This window comes from Prionailurus viverrinus, chromosome X (genome assembly GCF_022837055.1).
Source record: "Prionailurus viverrinus isolate Anna chromosome X, UM_Priviv_1.0, whole genome shotgun sequence".
Taxonomy (NCBI): Eukaryota; Metazoa; Chordata; class Mammalia; order Carnivora; family Felidae; genus Prionailurus; species Prionailurus viverrinus.
The window spans coordinates 94,813,043-94,835,386 of record NC_062579.1 but is presented as its reverse complement, the minus strand read 5'-3'; the positions used below and the strand labels follow the sequence as shown (position 1 = coordinate 94,835,386).

At 35.2% G+C, this 22,344-nt stretch overlaps 1 protein-coding gene across 6 annotated transcripts in view; it reads right to left on the bottom strand.

Moving 5' to 3' along the window:
* The window catches only part of STAG2 (stromal antigen 2), a 139,107-nt gene that overhangs the window by 33,395 nt on the left and 83,368 nt on the right, over positions 1 to 22,344 (bottom strand). For all 6 annotated transcript variants that reach the window (XM_047843562.1, XM_047843567.1, XM_047843566.1 and 3 more), the window contains 14 exons: positions 20,887 to 21,010; positions 19,982 to 20,080; positions 19,771 to 19,850; positions 13,936 to 14,043; positions 12,470 to 12,581; positions 10,452 to 10,569; positions 9,945 to 10,048; positions 8,374 to 8,466; positions 8,152 to 8,241; positions 7,343 to 7,546; positions 5,102 to 5,172; positions 4,692 to 4,779; positions 4,522 to 4,602; positions 2,633 to 2,725 (listed from right to left, as the gene is read on the bottom strand). In XM_047843562.1, coding sequence (XP_047699518.1) covers positions 2,633 to 2,725; positions 4,522 to 4,602; positions 4,692 to 4,779; positions 5,102 to 5,172; positions 7,343 to 7,546; positions 8,152 to 8,241; positions 8,374 to 8,466; positions 9,945 to 10,048; positions 10,452 to 10,569; positions 12,470 to 12,581; positions 13,936 to 14,043; positions 19,771 to 19,850; positions 19,982 to 20,080; positions 20,887 to 21,010 — 1,465 coding nt within the window. The remainder of the gene's footprint in view (positions 1 to 2,632; positions 2,726 to 4,521; positions 4,603 to 4,691; positions 4,780 to 5,101; positions 5,173 to 7,342; positions 7,547 to 8,151; positions 8,242 to 8,373; positions 8,467 to 9,944; positions 10,049 to 10,451; positions 10,570 to 12,469; positions 12,582 to 13,935; positions 14,044 to 19,770; positions 19,851 to 19,981; positions 20,081 to 20,886; positions 21,011 to 22,344) is intronic.

Below are 22,344 nucleotides of genomic sequence, written 5' to 3'. Positions count from 1 at the left end.
GGAACCAGAAAAGACCCCGAATAGCCAAAGCAATCTTGAAAAAGAAAACCAAAGCAGGAGGCATCACAATCCCAGATCTCAAGCTGTATTACAAAGCTGTAATCATCAAGACAGTATGGTATTGACACAAAAACAGACACTCAGATAAATGGAACAGAATAGAGAACCCAGAAATGGACCCACAAACATATGGCCAACTAATCTTTGACAAAGCAGGGAAGAATATCCAAAGGAATAAAGACAGTCACTTCAGCAAGTGGTGCTGGGAAAAGTGGACAGCGACATGTAGAAGAATGAATCTGGACCATTTTCTTACACCATACACAAAAATAAACTCAAAATGGATGAAAGACCTCAATGTAAGACAGGAAGCCATCAAAAGAGGCAAAAACCTCTTTGACCTTGGCCGCAGCAACTTCTTAACACGTCTCCGGAGGTAAGGGAAATAAAAGCAAAAGTGAACTACTGGGACCTCATCAAAATAAAAATCTGCACAGCAAAGGAAACAATCAGCAAAACTAAAAGGCAACCAACAGAATGGGAGAAGATATTTGCAAATGACATATCAGATAAAGGGTTAGTATCCAAAATCTATAAGGAACTTATCAAACTCAACACCCAAAAAACAAATAATCCAGTGAAGAAATGGGCAAAAGACATGAATAGACACTTCTCCAAGGAAGACATCCAGATGGCCGACCGACACAGGAAAAAATGCTCAACATCACTCATCATCAGGGACCACAATGAGATACATCAAAACCACATCATCAAAACCACAATGAGATACACCTTACAGCCATTGTGAATGGCTAACATTCACAATTCAGGCAACAACAGATGTTGGCAAGGATGCGGAGAAAGAGGATCTCTTTTGCATTGCTGGTGGGAATGCAAACTGGTGCAGCCACTTTGGAAAACAGTATGAGGGGTCCTCAAAAAATTAAAACTAGAACTACCCTACGACCCAGCAATAGCACCACTAGGTATTTACCCAAGGGATACAGGTATGCTGTTTCCAAGAGGCACATGCACCCCAAGTGTTTATAGCAGCACTATCGACAACAGCAAAAGTATGGGAAGAGCCCAAATGTCCATCAATAGACGCATGGATAAAGACGATGTGTACACACACATACACACACACACACACACACACACACACACACACACACACACTGGAGTATTACTCAGCAATCAAAAAGAATGAAATCTTGCCATTCACAACTATGTGGATGGAACTAGAGGGTATTATGCTAAGTGAAATTAGTCAGAGAAAGACAAATATCATATGACTTCACTCATATGAGGACTTTAAGACACAGAACAGATGAACACAAGGGAAGGGAAGCAAAAATATATAAACAGGGAGGGGGACAAAACATAAGAGACTCTTAAATATGGAGAACAAACAGAGGGTTACGGGGTGGGGGGGGGGGGTGGGCTAAACGGGTAAGGGGCACTAAGGAATCTACTCCTGAAATCATTGTTGCACTATGTACTAACTAACTTGGGTGTAAATTTAAAAAAATAAAAAATACACTATAAATTAAATGAACAGTATACCCCAAAATGAAAAAAAAAATAAAGAGTACCCAACAGAACACAAACTGCTGAAAATAGCACTTGTGATGACTGCTAGGGATCTATCCCAATGTGCAAAGGTTAAGGAGAATGAAATGGCTAAAAAAAAAAAAACCCTTGATATCACAATAACCATTTTCACTGTATCATCATTAATATTTCTTATAACAGGATTATGAAAATGTCTTCCTCACAGAAGCATTTAAAAAGCGTATGTCCAAAAAACCTTAATCCTCTACTAGGGAATTAAAACTAAACAGGCTCTTAGTCCAAGGATCAGAATTCATTTTACAGATGGGAAAATTACCTATGGCAGCGTTTAACAATATATATTTCCAGAATGAGGAGGTAAATAGTAGTAATGAAATCATGAGGGCATATGAAGTGCGAAGGTAACTCTTTGAAGGCAGGAAAATGATTAAAATTTTTATTTCAAAGTCCACAAAAGGAAAAATAATGTACACAATCAGGATGAACAGGAATATCAGTCTCTATCTGATAATATTCTCAGAGATGACAAAAACCGTATGGACCCATTCTCCTCCCTGAGGCACACTTGTACTTGTTCATTTCAATGGGGAGCCTGCGTGGCTCAGTCGGATAGGTGTCCAAAACACTTCATTTTGGCTCAGGTCATGATCTCACACTTCGTGAGATCGAACCCCATTTCAGGCTCTGTGCTGACAGCACGGGGAGGGAGGCTCTCCCTCTCTGACCCTCGCCCACTCACATGAACTCTCCCGAAATAAAGTTTTTTAAAAAAGAATAACTTACGTAATTTCATGCATCTAATTTGTATATATGGGTCTGTTTACCATGTGAGTCATAAAGAAACAATAACAGAATAACTACAATATGAAAGTAATCTACAATACAACTTACAGATTCCACATGAAATACATTAATCTATTTTCTGAGCATCATATACATGGACAGATACAAGTCATTTCTACTTTGCTCAACCTCAGTATTACTTTAATTTTCTGTATTAGTTCAGACATTTGTAAAGGTCACTTACAAAAGATGGCTATCTACAGTAATTACTAACCTGCTCCTTAACAGTAGTATTCACGTTGGTCAGGTAATGCTGACATATCTGACAGAATACCCTCATCTGTTTCTTCAAACGCAGCAAGTCCTCCTTGAAAAATCCAACGTAAACAATTTAAGATATTGTATACAAACCTCATGTATTAAGATACTTCAAATTACATAAAATATATCATATGTTTAACTATATTAACTCTGTACATTAGAGTTACTTATTTATTATTCATCAGAACGAAAAAGACAGACCATTTTTCTTAAAATTTGCAACAAATTGCAGCTTTAAAAATACCAGGTATATTAATGGGTAATATCCTAAGTGGTCTGGGTCCTTTAAAAGTAGAAAACCTATATGACTATATATGGCTATCTTCATAAATCTACTAACTCAGAATGCATAAAGATTTATGCTCCATCATCGTTTTGTAATTTGAAGGGTAGCCAATTGATGACGAAATTAATTAATAATAAAAGAGACGGTATCTTTTATTTCTTACTTGAAGTATACCAGTTGTACTTTTTAAAAACAGAGATGGACAAAAATCAGTTTCGTGGTATTGCTCCAATTAAAAAAAAATTAAGGTCTTATAAACATACAATAAAAATAAATCTTTTCCTTACATTTTTTTCCTAATTATTTACCAATTACCTTAAAATATTAAACTATTCTACAAAGATCATCCTCACTAATTTAAGGTATAACCTTGACCCATCACCTAATACTGGATCCCAAATGATAGAATATGAATATATTGTAATAGACCATAAAGTTAAAGAAAAACAAGTTTAACTTGGAGATTGATTTGGTAAAGAAAATTCAACCAAGCTTCAGAACAAGTTTGTATTCAGTAACATTCATTTTTATCCTTTTCCTCTACTCAAAATATAATCTCCTTTCCCATTTTAATTTTTAATTCAATGCTTTTGACTTAGACGAGCAGTCATATTTGCTAATATGGCTACTGTTCCTACTAGAAGCTTGGCATTGAGTTAAATAAATTTCTTGCGTGTTTGACAAAAGTACACTAACAACAATACTCAATTGTTTTTTCAAGGGGGAAATATCCATTTGTGGATATAACAGCATCTTGTGCATTATCAACTCAGAGAAATTCTAAGCATTTAAAATTATTCTGTGATTCTATGCAAAAGAAATTTATTATCAAGACTATGGTTTTTGAGGGAAAAGCTATGAACAACTAAGTATCTATCTTCTAGAAAGTGCTTAATATTTATAAAAATATTATATAATACTTAAGGCAACATCTACTACACGTACAATGCTTAAGCTTCTAGTTTACAAATCAAAGAGGCAGTACTGCTTAGTTCAATTACTGAACACATCAAAGATTACCATTATGGATAAAATTCTGAAAGTTCTACTACCTTGTAGCTGCCACATTATACTCAACCAGACAGTGATTTATCATGAATTTGGAACATCAATAGAAAGATCTAGGTATGAACAAAGTGATCCCAAAACAATACTGAGGCCTATGAAGATCTAGGGGCAACTGGCTTGTTATCATCAATTTATACAGTCCAATAGCTGTATGCTGGTTTCAAAGGCTCTTGGTCATAATTTACAAAATCTGTATTTCTATATGTTCTCAATACTATTGAGAATATGGACGTACAAAAACTATGCCACCTTAAAATATGAAAGAATTTTTAATTTAAAATCATGCCTTGAATCATAACATATTAATGTTCTTTCACTGAATATATATCAAACTACAAAAAAAACTTTCTAATGGTATACATGCCTAAATGGTACTTTAGAAATAAGCAACACTTTACTGAAATAACTGATCTTACTAAATGTGTACGTGTGCTGAAAACAGTTAATGACACTGAGCGTAGTAAGAACCTCACAGGACCACCACAAACCTTTGTAGAGCTGCTTTCAGTTATCTTTGCAAGCTGCCAAAGGATCACATAGTGAGTACACTGCAGGGCATGAATAACAATCTGTAAAAAGAAAAGAATACAGTTAAAATTAAAAAGTCACAAGTTTTCATTCTCAAAGTTAAATATGTAACTTGAAAATAAATAAAAACCTGTTCAGGCATGTCTCCATTTTCAATTCCGGTTTTCAATAGTTTGTAATTACAAGCAAACAAATCCCACTTTGAAAGATCATGAGCACTGCAAAAGACAAGTTATATTTAAAAGTTAAGCTTAATCACTTCGAGTGATTTGGGACTTGAATGTTAACAAAAATGCTGTTAAAGTAAACAAAGCAAACTTTTTAACATGCACCTGCAACAAAAACGAAATATGTTTTAAAAAGTATGGTATTTGATAATTTGTCAATTATTCCCCAATTCAAAACATGATTCTACCAACTACTTTTTATATAAAAGTGCAAGAAATCTAGCAGAATGTGATAACATTATAACCCTAAAACACACAAACTGGTTTTGATTTTGCTAGTTTTAAGATATCAGAATATTAAAATTCAACTTACTTATGAAAAGCAGTGATTCTCTTCAATGTTGACAATACCTGATATGCATCATCTTCATCAGGCTCTTCCCCCTACAAATATTAATTAGACAGCATTAAACCTTAATAACTACCCACATGAAAAACTTTAGGCTATCACATTGGTGATACCACCTTGAGAAAAATAACCTAACACCACAAACTAAGTTTCTCATTCAATACCTAGTCTGTTCAAATTTAAAGCAGTATGGCTGGAATAATGAGTCAATAGAGTTGTTATCACAGGTATATTATACTCACGAAACAAAAACTGAGTGACACTCTCCCCTTTCCCTTAACGTAACCTTGACACAAAACTAGGAAGTAATTTACTCTTTCACAGTAAAAGATGTATTAGGACAATAAAGAAAAATATAGTAAAGGACAAACAAGAGATCATAAAGACAACACCTAAAAGATAAAACCTAAATGAACGAAACACAGTGCTCAAGAAAGACATATTGACCTTTGTGAGTATCAATTTTCCAATTTAGAGTAACGTAAGTTTTTGAAAATTTTATGAGTCTTACTGCCATGAAACTTATAATTTTTTTTAAATACTATCAAACTTACTATACTGAACCCTGTGTCTCTCAAAAAACATTTTGTTTCTAAACTTGAATTTTTCTACACAAGTAATTAAACTTAATTAATCCACTGCTTGGGGCGCCTGGATGGCTCCGTCAGTTAAGCATCCGACTTCAGCACAGGTCATGATCTCAAGACTCATAAGTTAGAGCCCTGCATTGGGCTTTGCGCTGACAGCTCGGAGCCTGGAGCCTGGAGCCCGCTTCAGATTCTGTGTCTCCCTCTCTCTCTGCCTGTCCCCCACTCGGGCTCTATCTCTCTCTCCTTCCAAAATAAATAAACTTTTTTTTTAATTTTAAAAAATAATAAAATAAACTTAATCCATTGCTTGAGTTTGACTTAACTTGTCCTAGTCACAATCACATCTAGCCAACAGTACAGCCATTAAATTTTTTAACTAAAGGGGTGCCTGGGTGGCTCAATCAGTTGAATGTCTGACTTTGGCTCAGGTCATGATCTCATGGTTCGTTGAGTTCAAGTCCCACATCGGGCTTGCTGCTGTCAGCCTGTCAGTGCAGAGCCCGCTTCAAATCCTCTGTCTCCCTCTGTCCCTCCCCTGCTTGCACTCTCCCAAAAAATAAATATTAAAAAATAAATTTTTTAACTAAGAAATGTCATCATTGTACATTAACATATTTGCACAGACCTCCAATTAAGCAAAACTTAGTAAGCATGGAATGTTACACACACCCAAAACAAGAAAGTTAAAGAAGTAACAAACAAGAAAACTGAAAATTACAAAGTCCATTATGATTTTTGTAACATTAATGACAAAAGTTAGGTAGAAAAGGCTAAATGCATTCATTTGAGAATTATGACATTTTATTTTATGCACGTCAATTATTGTTAGGTATGTATTTCCAGAAAATACAAAACTCAAAAAATACAAGTGTTTTTGAGTGTCACAATTTAAGTCTCTTTAGGAATATAATAGAACAAAGGAAACCCCCAAATGAACAGTGTAGCTATAACAGCAATTTTTTTTTATTAAAAAAAATTGTTAGTGTTTATTTATTTTTGAGACAGAGAGAGCATGAACGGGGGAGGGTCAGAGAGAGGGAGATACAGAATTGGAAGCAAGCTCCAGGCTCTGAGCCATCAGCCCAGAGCCCGACGCGGGGCTCGAACCCACGGACCGTGAGATCGTGACCTGAGCCGAAGTCGGACGCTTAACCGACTGAGCCACCCAGGCGCCCCTATAACAGCAATTTATCAAGGCTTTACAATATCAAAGATCATTAATTGCCTTTCCTTAGTAACACTGTCAAAACACTAAGAAATAGCCTTCTTTTATGAGGCTACATGGCCATAGTTTAGTTCTACTTTTCTGTTCCATTTATACCCTAATTGCCTAATAGCTTCTGGTTCAGCTAAACCCTGGTAACTTCTGAGATCTTTTTTTTTTTTTTTTTTTAATTAACAAAAGGGGAGGGAGTATCAGTTTTGCTTCCACCTTCTCCCAGTCACAGATTCTTACCACCTTCCCATTTTGGTGGAGTAACAGTAACATGATGAATCAAAGAACAAAAAGTCTGAACATTTTTAAACATACTGCTAGGGACTATGACCAGGACACACAAATAATTCGGTTACTGAAGGGGAGGAACCCAACTGACAAAATACTTGTAATATATACCTCTTGCAGAAAATCTTCAAGAAGCCGGTTAAATTTATCTGCCAACTCATCTATCAGTTGACTTCTTGAAATATCTACCCTGTTGAAGATTGTGAACTCTTCATTACAGAGTGCATGGTAAGTTTTAGAACATGCTTCCAAAACATCTGTATCTGTGTGCTTCTCTACAATATTCCGGATCTGTCGTAATAAGGCATCCAAATGCTGCAAAATCAAAGGTTTTTTTTTTTCCAGTAAAACTAAGGAACATATAAATTAAAAAAACACTAAGGTACATATGATAGGCACAGAAAGACTACACCTCTGCGACAAAAAGCTTCAAATATGGTAACTCTACAACAAATAGGGCATACATTTTGATGTTTTTCCAGTTGTGGAAAATAAATACAATAACCCACCCATACTTATTTCCTCAGATTTAATGGGAATAATATTACCAATCTCATAGGGCTTTGGTGAAAATACAAAGAAGTTACAATAGTTCCTGGAACACAGTAAAGGTATTCAATGAATATTAACTGCTCTCATTTTACAGTTACTATTATCCAGTTATCTAACCCCAATCTCCATAAATGATCAGATATATTCTCATAATGGGTAGGAATGAGGGTATGGCTATGGGCATGAATCAAAAGGAAGCCTCATTAATGCCATTCTTTAAATCCAACTTGGAGAAAATAAAGAAGATATATAAAATGTAGGTTTCCTTTAGCATTAGAAGTTTCAAAAATATAAACAAACAATATGATGAGATGAACTAAACCAATAACTTTTGTTCAAGGTGTCTTTACACAGAGAAAACACTGTACCTTTTCTAATCGTCCAGTGGTATATATTTCCAAATCAAAATACTGAGGCAACTGCAACAAGTTAGTCACCTTTTCTGCATCTATAGAATACTTTGAAATAAAAAGAAAATCATGACAAAACATCACAAAAATGTTAAGTAGACATTATGATAAAAATCTGCATGGCATTTCCAAACAAATCCTGTAATTTCTTAGAAATACTCTGACATTACACAAATGTACCTTAGCTAATAACTGAGGAAGAGCCACAGCAAAAAGTTCAGTGATTTTTGTCCTGTCATCCAACTGGGTCTTCTTCTCCTTCGCTGTCAGCACCTGAATGAACACAACAATGCTTTTAAGTATTTACTAAACCTATTAACATTGGTAGGTGCTCAAGTTCAAGTTAAGACATACAAAATAAGCGATGAAACTGTATTTTAAATGATGGATACTAAAATTTCTACTATAAAATATGAAACCCAAAAGTAACAGAGAATAACCTGCACAATTATTTTAAAAGCTACCTAAAATAACAACAATAAAAAACTTTGAAGGATTCCAAAGGCAAAATCAATACCCAATTAGACTAACCAACTCTACCATTAGATGAATAAAGAAGCAGTTAGGAATAGAAAATGTAGTTTAGGATCTTCTATAATAACAAGATTGAGTAGCATTTCAGTGTACTCTAAGCTATGGGCCATGATCCATGGGTTATGAATTCAACATAGTAAGTTACTATCATCATTTAGAAAAACAAGAAAAAATGGAAAACAAAGTAAGTTACATACTGTAAGTTTCAGTACTGTTTGATGAAGTTTTATTTCAGTTACACATAAACACACATATATAGGTGTATACCAGGTGACAAACCATGTATTTTTATGCCTCATAATCAAAATGTTTAAAAGGCTGGTGAATTATTGATTTACAATGCAAATATATGTGAACTTTGCAGTGATACGTTAAAAAATAATCCAAGGAAATAGGTATTTCTCCATTTTAATGAATAAACATGTTTTAATTTCTAATTTTTATTAAAAGAAAGAGAAAGCAAGTCTACAAATAAACCAAAACACAAAAATGGACCATTCTAGGGGCACCTGGGTGGCTCACTTCGTTAAGCATTCGACTCTGGATTTCGGCTCAGATCAGGATCTCGCAGCTCAGGAGATGGAGCCCCATGTCGGGCTCTTCACGCACAGTGCAGAGCCTGCTTGGGATTCTCTGTTTCCCTCTGTCTCTGCTCCTCTCCTGCTCTGTCTAGTCTCTCTCTCCCTCTCTCAAAAAAACATATATATATATATTTTTTAAAAAGCCCTTGTGAGTTATATTTAGTCTTGAGCAGAGACTATCACTGTATCTCCTGAAGTAACTACCAAAGTATCTTATGGAAGGAACTCAAATTTTCCAAATTGCTAATGCTTTAAAATTTACTTCTAATACATATTAGCAAAGATCATCTGAAAAATAAAATTTAAGATTCAAAAATATGGCTCTATAGTTACAAACAAGAATTTGTTTTAGGGGTGCCTGGGTGGCTCAGTCGGTTGGGCGTCCCTTCGGCTCAGGTCATGATCTCACAGTCTGAATTTGAGCCCCGCATCGGGCTCTGTGCTGACAGCTCAGAGACTGGAGCCTGCTTCGGCTTCTGTGTCTCCCTCTCTCTCTACCCCTCCCCCACTCGCACTCGACCTCTCTCCCTCAAAACTAAAATACAAACATTAAAAAAAATTTAAAAACAAGAATTTTTTTAATGATATTGAAAAGGCAGAAATATACTTTAAAATACTGAAACTATACTGACATACCCTTTTTCCTGTCCCTCTTCCCACAGGAGGATGACATTCAGCTGCTTGTCTAATGGTACAAAGCATTATTTCAATCAGAGCACTCTCCTGTCTGTCTGTTAATGCTGAAAAAAAAAAGAATCAGAAAGAGTTAACCTGTTTCTTTTTCCTATATGCCACTTATAAAGTATTACATAACAATTCCTTCTGCCTGTGACAGAATCTGACCTAATGTACTAAAGAATATCCCATTACTGTATCATTAAAAGGATGAGAACAAGGTAAACGATCCTGAACAGTACAAATCTGTGCATCACTGGTCCACAATTTGACCAAAGATATGAACACAGATACCAGGAGGAAAAAAAATCAACAATATTGACAGCAACTACATCTTTTTACATAGTATTCGTGTATATGAAAACACGATTATTCACAAAGATTTTCAGTTACGTTTTCATATTAAATACAAATGGAATAAGTATAATCCATTTTCAAAACTGTCTAGACAAGAAAACAACCACTTACCTTCTTCTCCACTAAGTGGCTCCTCCAGCAACAAGCTATTCATACATTCCCAGTCTTTCAGTAGCTCGGTAGCACAGTCCCACATGCTGTCCACAAGGTATGCTGCATGCTCATGTAACTAAAATTTAAAAAGAGCAACGTGCTCTTAGACAAATAGTACACTAGCCTTAACTCAAAGGAATGGAAGCTTTGTTGGCACCACATACAAACTCAAACAGCATGTCTGTTTGTTGAGGTCAAATGGAAAAAAGGACAAAGAAGACACTTGCCTCAGCTTGCTGTGTATAAGTTAACCTAGTTAGGTAGTATCATTAAATATTCCTCACAATAATCATTAAACAGTTTACAAGAAAATTAATTCTGAAAAGATTATATGCATTTAAGTTTAGTGCCTATTTTGACTCAATACTACATGAATTAACTACAATTATACTGGGATTTTAATTTAATGGGGGTGATAATGGTTACTTAAAACATAAAATACATGTTTAATTTATCAATTCAATATATAAGCATATTATTTCTCTTCATTCTGTGAAGCTTAAAAGGCCCTATAGCTTCCCAACTCGTTTTAGGGAAACAACATTACAATAACACCAAAAGCTGTCAGAGACATTACAAATAAAACAATGTATGGACCAACATCTTACATGAATATAGAGGGAATAGAAACCAGCAATATATAAAAAGGGTAACAGATCACGACTAAGTAGGTTTTACCCTAAGAATGCAAGGTTGGTTCAAAATTCAAAAAACCAATCAACATAGTTCAATTATTAACATAATGAAGGATACAATAAAACAATCTTAAGGGACACAGAAAAAGCATTGGACAGAATTTGACATCCATTCAAGATAAAACTCAGCAAAAGGGATAGAAGGAAACATCCTCAAATAAACAGTTACACAATACCCATAACTAATAAGAGAACAGAGAGATATTGGACACTTTTCCACGAAGATCAACAACAATCCAAAGGTGTCTACTCTCACCTATTCTATTCAACATTCTACTGGATGTCCTAACCAGTGCAATAATGCCAGGGAAGGGGTACCTGGGTGACTCAGTCTCTTGATTTTGACCCAGGTCATGATCTCACAGGTGTGTGAGTAAGAGCCCCGCATCAGGCTTGCGTTGACAGTGCAGAGCCTGCTCGGGATTCTCTGTCTCCCCCTCTGTCCACCCTGCTCCCAACTTGTATGTGCACGGTTGGTGTGTGTGTCTCTCTCTCAAAAAATAAACAAACAGTGACCAAAAAAGTAACACCAAGGAAAAATGGCATAAATGAAATGAAATAAACCTATCGTTATTTGCAATGACTTGATTGTATTATTAGAGAAAAACTCAACAGATCTATTAAAAACTTACCAAAATAAGTGAATTTAGCAAAGTTACAGTTAAGAGGTCCATATGCAAAAACCAACTGTATTTCTATATGCAGAAACAATTAGAAAATTTAATTAAAAGACTCTAAAAGTGATTAAGTGATACAGAATATGGACACCAAAAATGTATGTTGGATTCTCTCAAATTCTTGTCAACAGGTTTTCAACCTGAAGGAGACCTAAGAGCTGATATTAAATGTAAATCCCTATCTCCTTCTTTACAACAAAAGTAATAAAGCAAGTACCAAATACTGAGAATGAAATGCAGGGTCTGTGTTAAGAGTTTTACGTGGATTAGATAGCTAACTTCTTAGGTAACAAATTATTACCCATATTTTTACAAGGGAAATGGGGCAGAGAAAAACTAAGTAACTAAAACAAAGTTATACAAATAATAATCAGAGGACCCCAATTGGTCTTTCTGATTCCAAAGCTCATACTCTAAGCTCTGTACATAAATCCTATTATTTGAACATCTTAAGAAAAGTCAAAAGTTTTTTAAACTTTGTGTAATGGGTACAACTATTCCATCCAAGATTTTCTGTGATATGTGGAAGATTTTAAAATATACATTATTTCAACCTTTTCTCCAAATTGTTTTGAACATACGCATAAAATGAACATTAACTAACCTCACTTTCCAGAAAGAAAAAAACCAAGGTCTTCACAAGGTTGGCATTTGGACCTTGTCGTCCCCTTCTTTTCATCATTCCGTCCTCCTCTGGATCTCTACGACTGAAGAGCCTACAATCAACACAAAAGATTTACTTTTAAAACAAAAAAACCGTATTTCCTAATAAAAAAAAACTGTCTGGATTCCATATTTTAAGCATCTAACTAAGGAGAGTAAATGAAACCTGGGTAGGTAGAGTACTCTACAACATGATACCCAAGTAAATAACAGCTATAAACCTTTTTAATTTCAAACTTGATAGTACTTCTAAGTCCTCTTAAATTAAATTCTCAAGTTAATTGTATGGAGTTATGAATTCTTTTTAAAAACATTACTGCATTTTATGCAACCATTCCTTTTCATAAAAATATTATACTAGCCTATATCATTTATGCCCTAAATCTATGATACTCATCTCTTTAAAACTAAACATGTATTTTCTTTCTATCCTTCTTGCAATTATCCCAAAGTCTGAATTTAGTGGCCTCTTTCTATGGACATCGTGGTGGTTTTTCCTTATATATGACAAAAGAGAACCATCACTGGTAGCAACCAATAGAAAAATGGAATATGAACATTTTATGTCATGTAGAACTTTCTAATAAAATTGCTTCTGCCAAATAGGCATTTTAATAAAATCTCAAAGATACATAGTTTAGTCCATGTGGTTCAAATTGTTCTCTTTAAAAGCCATTACATAACATTTGCCAAATGTTTTCTGTGGCCAAGATATTCACACTGCTATCCATACTACCTGATCTGAGGTGTTATAGGAACATGAAAAAGATTGTAGGATTCTTGGGATTCTTATGTCACACTATATCCAACACTTGAGGCAAAACCTTTTAATATTTTCTAAAGCAAAACAATTACAGGCTTAAGACTAAATATTATATTATGGGGTACCTGGGTGGCTCAGTCCGACTTCAGCTCAGGTCATGACCTCACAGTTTGTAAGTTCGAGCCCCGCTTCAGGCTCTGTGCTGATAGCTCAGAGCCTGGAGCCTGCTTCAGATTCTGTGTCTCCTTCTCTCTCTGACCCTTGCCCACTCACACTCTGTCTCTGTCTCTCTCTCGAGAATAAATAAACATTAAAAAAATTTTTTTTAAAAAACTAAATATTACATTAGGAAGGGCAATATATGGAAGCTGACATGGGAGAAAAGAATGAAAAATTAGGAAGAGGTCAGTCTTAACAAGACGATATAGATATATTTTTATATATTTTATCCATTAAAAGGCATTTCCCTTTAAAGATTTAACTTCTACAAATCAAGTGAATTGGAGAAAGGTTTAAATGTGAAAGTTACACCTCGTACTGAATAATTTTTTAAATGAGTTATATACATCTTTAGTATCAATTATAGCACAAGGAATTACTGTCATAAAAGTATACTTTACAAAATAACAAAAATATAGGTTTACTTTTTGTAGAGAAATTCCCCAGCTGCTACTGCTACTGGCCGGTGAGCTGAATAAACCAGATGGTAGACATTTTCACAATCTTCTGCAGTAAGAACTTCTTCACTACTCCTAAAAAAATAAATGAGCAGGAGCAGTTTCAACAATGACTTAATTTTAAAGACACTGAGTACAACAATCCGTGCTCATACATTAAAAACAGTACACTTTTACTAACTTCTGTTTAAAAAAAAAAGAAAAAAAAATCAACCTTATTTGAGTATCATCTGTCAGTAAAAGCTTACACTGACAAAAGAGCTGCATATTTTTTTTTTTTTTTTAAATTTTTTTTTTTCAACGTTTATTTATTTTTGGGACAGAGAGAGACAGAGCATGAACGGGGGAGGGGCAGAGAGAGAGGGAGACACAGAATCAGAAACAGGCTCCAGGCTCTGAGCCATCAGCCCAGAGCCTGACGCGGGGCTCGAACTCACGGACCGCGAGATCGTGACCTGGCTGAAGTCGGACGCTTAACCGACTGCGCCACCCAGGCGCCCCTATTTTTTAACATCTAAGATCAATGGGAGGAAAAATTAGAGTGAATACCAAATGTACTGAAATATATGAAGAGAAGTGATAATGTGACAAGGATGCAAAAGAGAAATGAAGACAGAATAAAACTAATGTAAAAAATTAAGTGGTGGCATTCTAAGAGCTTAGAGTTAATAATCACAGGAAATACTCTCTGTACTTCATAGTGATATTAAGAATATCACAACATTAAAATATACCAACACCCCAATTCTCTCACAGTGATGAATACTTCATTCGCCATGTACTGAACACCATAAGGCAATGCAAATAGATTTTTGAAATAGTTAAAATTCAAGTGCCAAAGACCTTTAATTGCAATCTATCATTGGAAAAATCTTACTAAAATGTACTGCTCATTTCCCTGATCTCATTTTTAAAAAACAAAATAAACCTTGGGGTGCCTGGGTGGCTCAGTCGGTTAAGTGGCCGACTTCAGCTCAGGTCATGATCTCATGGTTTTTGAGTTCGAGCCCCACATCGGGCTCTGTGCTGACAGCTGAGAGCCTGGAGCCTGCTTCGGATTCTGTGTCTCCCTCTCTCTCTGCCTCTCCCCAACTTGTGCTATGTCTCTCTCTGTCTCTCTGTCTCTCAAAAATAAAATGTAAAAAAAAATTTTAAAAACACACAAAATAAACCTAATAAAATCTTGGTAAATAAAAGTCATTATTAGGCCCATCAACCACAGTACCTCAGGGTAAACCTTGTTAAGTTCTTCCCTTATGGACTCTGTATTCAGGGTCCTGGCCTCTGGTACCTCCTTCATCCCTAATATGCAATCTAGGTTTTTAGCATTATATGTAAATTGAGAATCACAGGACCACCAACACAGAAAGAAGTCAAAGTATGTTAGATGGTTAGTTGAGGAGCTCAGATCCTTTTTGGTTTTCTGCTGTGCCCAAGGATTCCAGAAGTCTGATGTCTAAGGAAATAGTACTTCTCTTTAAGAGAAACAAAACCAAAATGTTACAATTCAAGTTTCAAAAGCATTTTGACTTACTCCATGTATAATACTGAATCGTTATTGGAAAAACCATTTGGGTCATTTTCTTTAATTTTTTAATGTTTATTTATTTTTGAGAAAGAGAGACAGAATGCGAGCAGGGGAAGGGCAGAGAAAGATGAAGACACAGAATCTGAAACAGGCTCCAGGCTCTGAGCTGTCAGCACAGACCCCGACACGGGGTTTGAACTCACTAACTGCGAGATCATGACCTGAACAAAGTCGGATGCTCAACCCCCTGAGCCACCCAGGCGCCCCCACTTGGGTCATTTTATAATTAAAAAATATATATATACTGACTCAAATCAATGTGCAGTAGTTCACTCATTTTAACTGTTTGAGAAGGAATGCTCCTGACAAGTTCCAGTGATGAAGTATGTAATAGCTGAATCAACTAAATGGCTATTATCCTTTAAAAAAATATTGAAAGATATCCGTAAGGTATTACAGAGGAAGGGAGAAGCTACGGAAATACATGTAGAGTACTATTACTTTCTTATTTATTTCAGAATTATTTCAATACTTTCATAACGTATACAATATTTATAATTTTTAAGTTGAACTAAAAAAGAAAATGCAATAGTTAAGAATGCTCAAAACAGCTATTATCTTACATATTAATTTAATTCTTCCTCTATTGATAATCATTTAGGCCATATCAAAAATTCTATTCTGGGGCGCCTGGGTGGCTCAGTCAGTTATGCATCCTACTCTTGATTTCAGCTTAGGTCATGAGCTCACTGTTCGTGAGACCCAGGCTCATGTCAGGCTCATGTCAGGCTAGCTCATGTGCTGCCTGCTTGGGACTCTCTCTCTCTCCCTCCCCTTGCCCCTGTTCGCACGCTCTCTCTCCCTCTCAATAATAAACATTTTTTTTAATTCTATTATAAACAATGCTATGTTATAGAATGTGAGCAACTAAAATTTTGAACATAGATACTGTCAAGCTTCTTCCCAAAAAGGTTGTATCAATTTATAGTCACATCAATAATGTTTAAGGACCTGTTTTTGCACAGCTTTAACAAAATAGTGTATTAGCAAACACTTTTGTATATCTGTCAAATGACAGGTTAAAAAAAGATCTCATTTTAATATACTTGTCTCTATGTGTGGCTCAACATCTTTTCATATGTTTAAATTTTTATTTTCTTTTCTGCCCATGATTTGGTTTCCTGACTCTGGACTATTCTTGGGTTTCTATTCTTTAAATTGATTTACTGAAATTAACTCCTCTGATAAAAAAATATTTTGCCCAATCTGTCATTGGTTCTCTGAGTTTGTGGTATTTTATGTTATACAGACATTTAAAATTTTTTATGTAATTAATTCAATGATTTTTGTTATGTCTAGGTTTTATGTCAAGCTCTGAAAGATCTTGCTCAGTCATTTTACATATCAAATAAAAATGTTTAATCTCCCCCAGGTTTTCATCTAGTACTTGAATGGTTTCACTTATTTGCATTTAAACATTTCATCCATGTGGAAATTACTTTTGTATAAGGAATGGGATGGGAATCCGATTTTATTTTTCCCCAAATAGAACCTAGTTGTCACAAAACCATTTCTTTTTTTTTTAACCATTTATTTTCTTACAGGAAAATGTCACCCTCACCCTATACTAGGTTCCCTGACTCATTTGTGCTTGTCTCTATTCTTTATTCTCTGCTACTAATCACAGTCTATTCACACACCAGTATTGAAATCTAAAAATTACTGTGGTTCTACAATATGACTTAAAATGATACTGCGCAGGGGTGCCTGGGTGGCTCAGTCGGTTATATGCCAATAAAAGAGTTTAAAAAGAGGAGGGGGAGAATTTTATTGGGAGTCCTAGGCAATGCTAATTTTAACCAAATCACTTCCAGCCATTTGTGGACATAGGTAAAAAAATAATTTATTTTGGGGGGCGCCTGGGTGGCTCAATTGGTTAAGCATCCAACTCCTGATTTCAGCTCAGGTTGTGATCTCAGGGTCGTGAGATCTGGGCATGGAACCTTCGAAAAATTCTCACCTTTTTCCTCAGCCCCTCCCCCATGCTCGCTCGCTCTCTCTCAAAAAAAATGTTAAAAAAAAAAGGAAAGAACATAATCTTAGAATGAACAAAGAATATCCTTTTTTAAAAATAATACTGGGCAGTCATCACTCACTAAATGTTTTTATCACAGCTTCACTGGCTACCATTACATGATGAATTTTCCATACGAGTGTCAGAATTAGCATGGTACGTTAAAAAAATCATTTTGCAATTATTATTTGGATCATGCTAACAAACTAAATGTCCACTGACAGATGAATGGGTAAACAAAATGTGGCATAAACATACAATGGAATATTACTAAGCCTCAAAAGTAAATGAAATCCTGATACATGCTATAACATGAATAAACTCAAGACATTATGCTAAGTGAAATAAGCCAGATACAAAATTACAAATACTATGTGATTCCAGTTATAGGAGTTTCCTAAAATAGTCTAATTTATAGAGATAGAAAGTAGAACCGTGGTCACCAGGGGCTGGGGGGGAATGAAGGAATAGGGCATTAGTGTTTAATGGGTAGAGAGTTTCAGTATGGGATGATAAAAATAGTTCTGGAGATAGATAATGGTGATGGCTTCACAACAAAATAAACATACTAAAGGCCTCTAAACTATACACTTAAAAAATGTTTAAAATTGTAAATTTTTATTGGCTGAGTAATATTCCTGTGTATGTGTGTGTGTGTGTGTACATGTGTACACCGTATCTTATCCTTCATCTTTTGATGGGACAGATTACCTGCTTCTTAAACTTGGCTATTGTAAATAATACTCCAATAAACATAGAAGGACATATATCTGTTTGAATTAGTGTTTCCATTTTCTTTAGGTAAATACCCAGTAGTGGAATTACTGGATCCTATGGTACTTCTATTTTTAGTTTTTTGAGGAACCACCATACTGTTTTCATCTATAAAGAACTGATACAACTCAATACCAAAAACATCTGATTAAAAACTGGACAGAGGACCTGAACAGACATTTTTACAAAGACATACAGATGACCAACAAACAAATGAAAAGACGGTCAACATCACTAATCATCAGGGAAATGCAAATCAAAACCACAATGAAGTATTACTTCACAACAGTCAGAATGGCTAGTATCAAAAAGACAAATAACAGTGTTGGTGAGGTTGTGGAGAAAATGAACCCCTGTGCCAAAGGGGAGGGGAGTGGGGCAAATGGGCAAAATGGATGAAGGGATTAAGAGGAACAAATTTTCAGTAATAAAGTAAGTGACAAGGATGAAAAGTGTATCATAGGGAATACAGTTAATAATACTATGATATACATATTGTGGTGAGCGTTTCATAATATATATTATTTTTGAAATACTATGTTGTATACCTGAAACTAATTTAATATTGTGTCAACTACACTTCAATTAAACATTTTAGGGGCACCTGGGTGGCTCAGTCGGTTAAGCATCCGACCTTGGCTCAGGTCATGATCTCACGGTTCGGGAGTTCAAGCCCTGCGTCGGGCTCTGTGCTAACAGCTCAGAGCCTGGAGACTGCTTCGGATTCTGTTTCTCCCTCTCCCTGCCCCTGCCCTGCTCATGTGCATGCTCTCTCTCTCTCTCAAATACAAACATACATTAAAAAACAAATTTTTTAAAATATGATGGTAAATTTTTCTAAAAAGGAAAAAACATTGCATCACTATTACATTTGAACATAATAGAATTTTCTTTTTTAGTCTTTCTCTTTTTTTTTTACTCTCAAGTTAGTCAACATAGCCATAGTCTTGGCTTCAGAGGTAGAACCCAGTGCTCATCCGGAAAAGTGCCCTCCTTAATGCCCCCCACCCAGGGCGGGGCGGGGGGGGGGGGGGAGATTAAATGCATAAAAGAATGTTTTAAATTCAGATTGTTTACAGAGAAATTTCAGTAAATACTATTTTCTAAAAGAGTGACAAAATATAAAAGGCATATTTAATATACTCAAGTGTTTAACTTTATTTCAAGGGCACCTAAGACAGTGAAATGGAAAGGAAACTGGCCATCAGAATGGGAACACATGAATTCCTAGCTCAGTTAAAATATTCTACTCTAATGGTTTCCTCTTCCTGTTTCTACAACCTTACGTGAGAAAATTAAACTTCTAGCTGTAAAAATTCTGTGACTTAAGTAATTAAAGTTTAAAACCAGATAAATTTAAACTATATACTCTAATGTTTTATTTAAACATCTGAACATTAATAATATGCAATAAATACATACTTACTGTAAAACAAGAGTAAGTAATTTTATTGCTTGTACTGCAACATCATATTCTTTGTCAAGGGTCATAGATACAATTCTATCCTAAGGACAAAAAAATTAAGATATTTTTAAAGTAAAAATTAGAAAAAAAAATTTAAAAAAAATAAAGTAAAAATTAGAGAAAAATATTTTCAAACAACAGGTAATTTTTAAAAACTTAAAGTTATACTAACCTTGAACCGACTGGTAAAAAGCTCCAGTTTGGAATTAAGCTCTTTGTTATAATAAAGCCCTTGTAGAGCAGTGAGACATTTGAGTCTTACCTCACCTTGCTAAATGAAACAAGAGGAGAAAATGCATTAAAACTCTGCATATCTTCAACGTGAATATTCAAGACATAAACAGTATTTTCTACTTTAAATATTTAAGTATCTTCCATACAATTCTCCAAAACTTTCATTTTCAAAACCTCTCATCCCTGATAATGCAAAAATAGAAATCAATACATACATTTAAGACTAAAGACCTTTTGGGTTACTATTTCTGTAGGTCAAACGAAAATTTTTTGAAAACTTATTCAGAGCAATACTACCGTGAAAGACAACAGTAGAACATTTGACAGTTAAGTTTTCCTTCAAAAAAAGTATTTGTAAAGGATGTATGCTAAGAACTTCAAGGCTAGTGAAAAGGTAGCCTGAGAGAAAGGTAGATTAACAAAAAACAGAAAATAAAAAAGGTCAAAGGCAAAGTAATTTATAATCTGGCAAAGATATGTGTTTATCAAAGAGAGAAGAAAAGTTAGAAAAAATTTTAAAAGTATTTAGCACTCACATATTAAGAATAAGGACTCTTCTGACTGCTCTAAGAAATGCCTGACCACCACCTCATACATGATTCTAATGTTTCGCTACAAAAAGTAATTCAAGATTGATGTCCAAATCAGTGGCCAAGATTTAAAAGTCTAGGGGACTTTTATACAGGAGACCATGTTCTCATGGAAAAGACAGAAAAGAATAAAAGAGAGGGGCCTATAGGAATGTGGTCCCAGGCATACCTATACACAGATACTCCTCACGAATGAGAGCTGTAGATAGTTATGCCTATATGTACACAAGTATTCTATAAGAGCATATCTCACCTTATCATGCATAGTCCAACCAACATACTTTAAATAACTGTCATTTAGAAAGGCATCACTATACATTTTCATCCAAATGCCAATTTCTTCAATGCAAATAGCTCGGATTTCAGCTATTGCATCACTAAATGAAGGAAAGAAAAATTACATGTATTAGTGCCACTACAGCAACAGGATTTGTGATTTAGTCAAGAGATGCCAAATACCTTTATGGATTACTGGGGATTTAAAAGTAGAACTGATGCATGACACCTGAATGCTTACAGTCTATTTGGCAAAGCATAATAGTCATCACATGAATACTTAAAATTAAATAAAACTACAAACAAAATCGAATCCCTCACCTTTTATATCATGCCATATCCCACCCTCTGCTCACACCTGCTGGGCACAGTGTGTTCAGAAAACAGCAGGCACACTAGTCTAGTTAGAGCATAATTTTCCAGGAGAGAATTAGGTACACATCACATTGAGGCCAAGCTAAATTTGGATTTGAATGTCAGACTAAATTTATTTTGAATTCAGCCTATAGATACTGGTGAGTTACTGAAGGCTTCTGAGCAGAGGAATAACAACAAAAGAATGTTTTAGGAAAACTTCAATAATCTCTAGGTATGAGAAATGGTGGGAGAATAGACTAAGATAATGGTGACACCAGAAACAAAAAGGAAAAAATGGACAAAGGGACATTACAAAGGAAGTGATTCAATAATTGACAAGTTGAGGAAGTGAGGGAGAAGTTGAATAAAAACGCGACCAACATTTAAAGAATAGGTTAGAGGAGAAATGGTGATAAGATTACCTATTTCTTTCCTCTGCTCATTCAAAACAGCAAAACGAAACAAAACAAAACGAACAAAAAAACCCCTTAAATCTATCCAAACTTTCCCACTGACACGTAAAACAGTAGAGCCCAGAATTGTCATGCATAGTTTCTATTAACATAGTACATCCAAAGGCAATGAAGTATTCTGTGCTCTGAGTCCTAATCATAGAAGTAGCTTCCATCTGCTGGGCAGCTATAAGTCAAGCACATTACCCCATTTTTCAGAGAGAAAACATCAACTTCAGAACAGTTAACTAACTTGACTGTCGAGTAGCTCAATCAGTGTCAGTGGAAGACCTTACCTTCTAACACTGATCTTGTTCCAGTGCTCCTTCCACTGATTTATACTGCCTAAACCACTAAATACCCAAACTTGAATAGGAAAAAAGAATTACATCGAGGGCGCCTGGGTGGCTCAGTCAGTTAAACATCTGACTCTTGATTTCTTGATATTGGCTCAGGTCATGATCTGGTGGTTCATGAGATCAAGCCCTGCATCAGGCTGCACGCTGACAGCACAGAGCCTACTTGGGATTCTCTCCCTCTCTCTCTGCCACTAGCTCCCATGTGCATTTGTGTGCTCTCTCTCTCTCTTAGAATAAATGGATAAATTTAAACTCTATAAAAAAAAG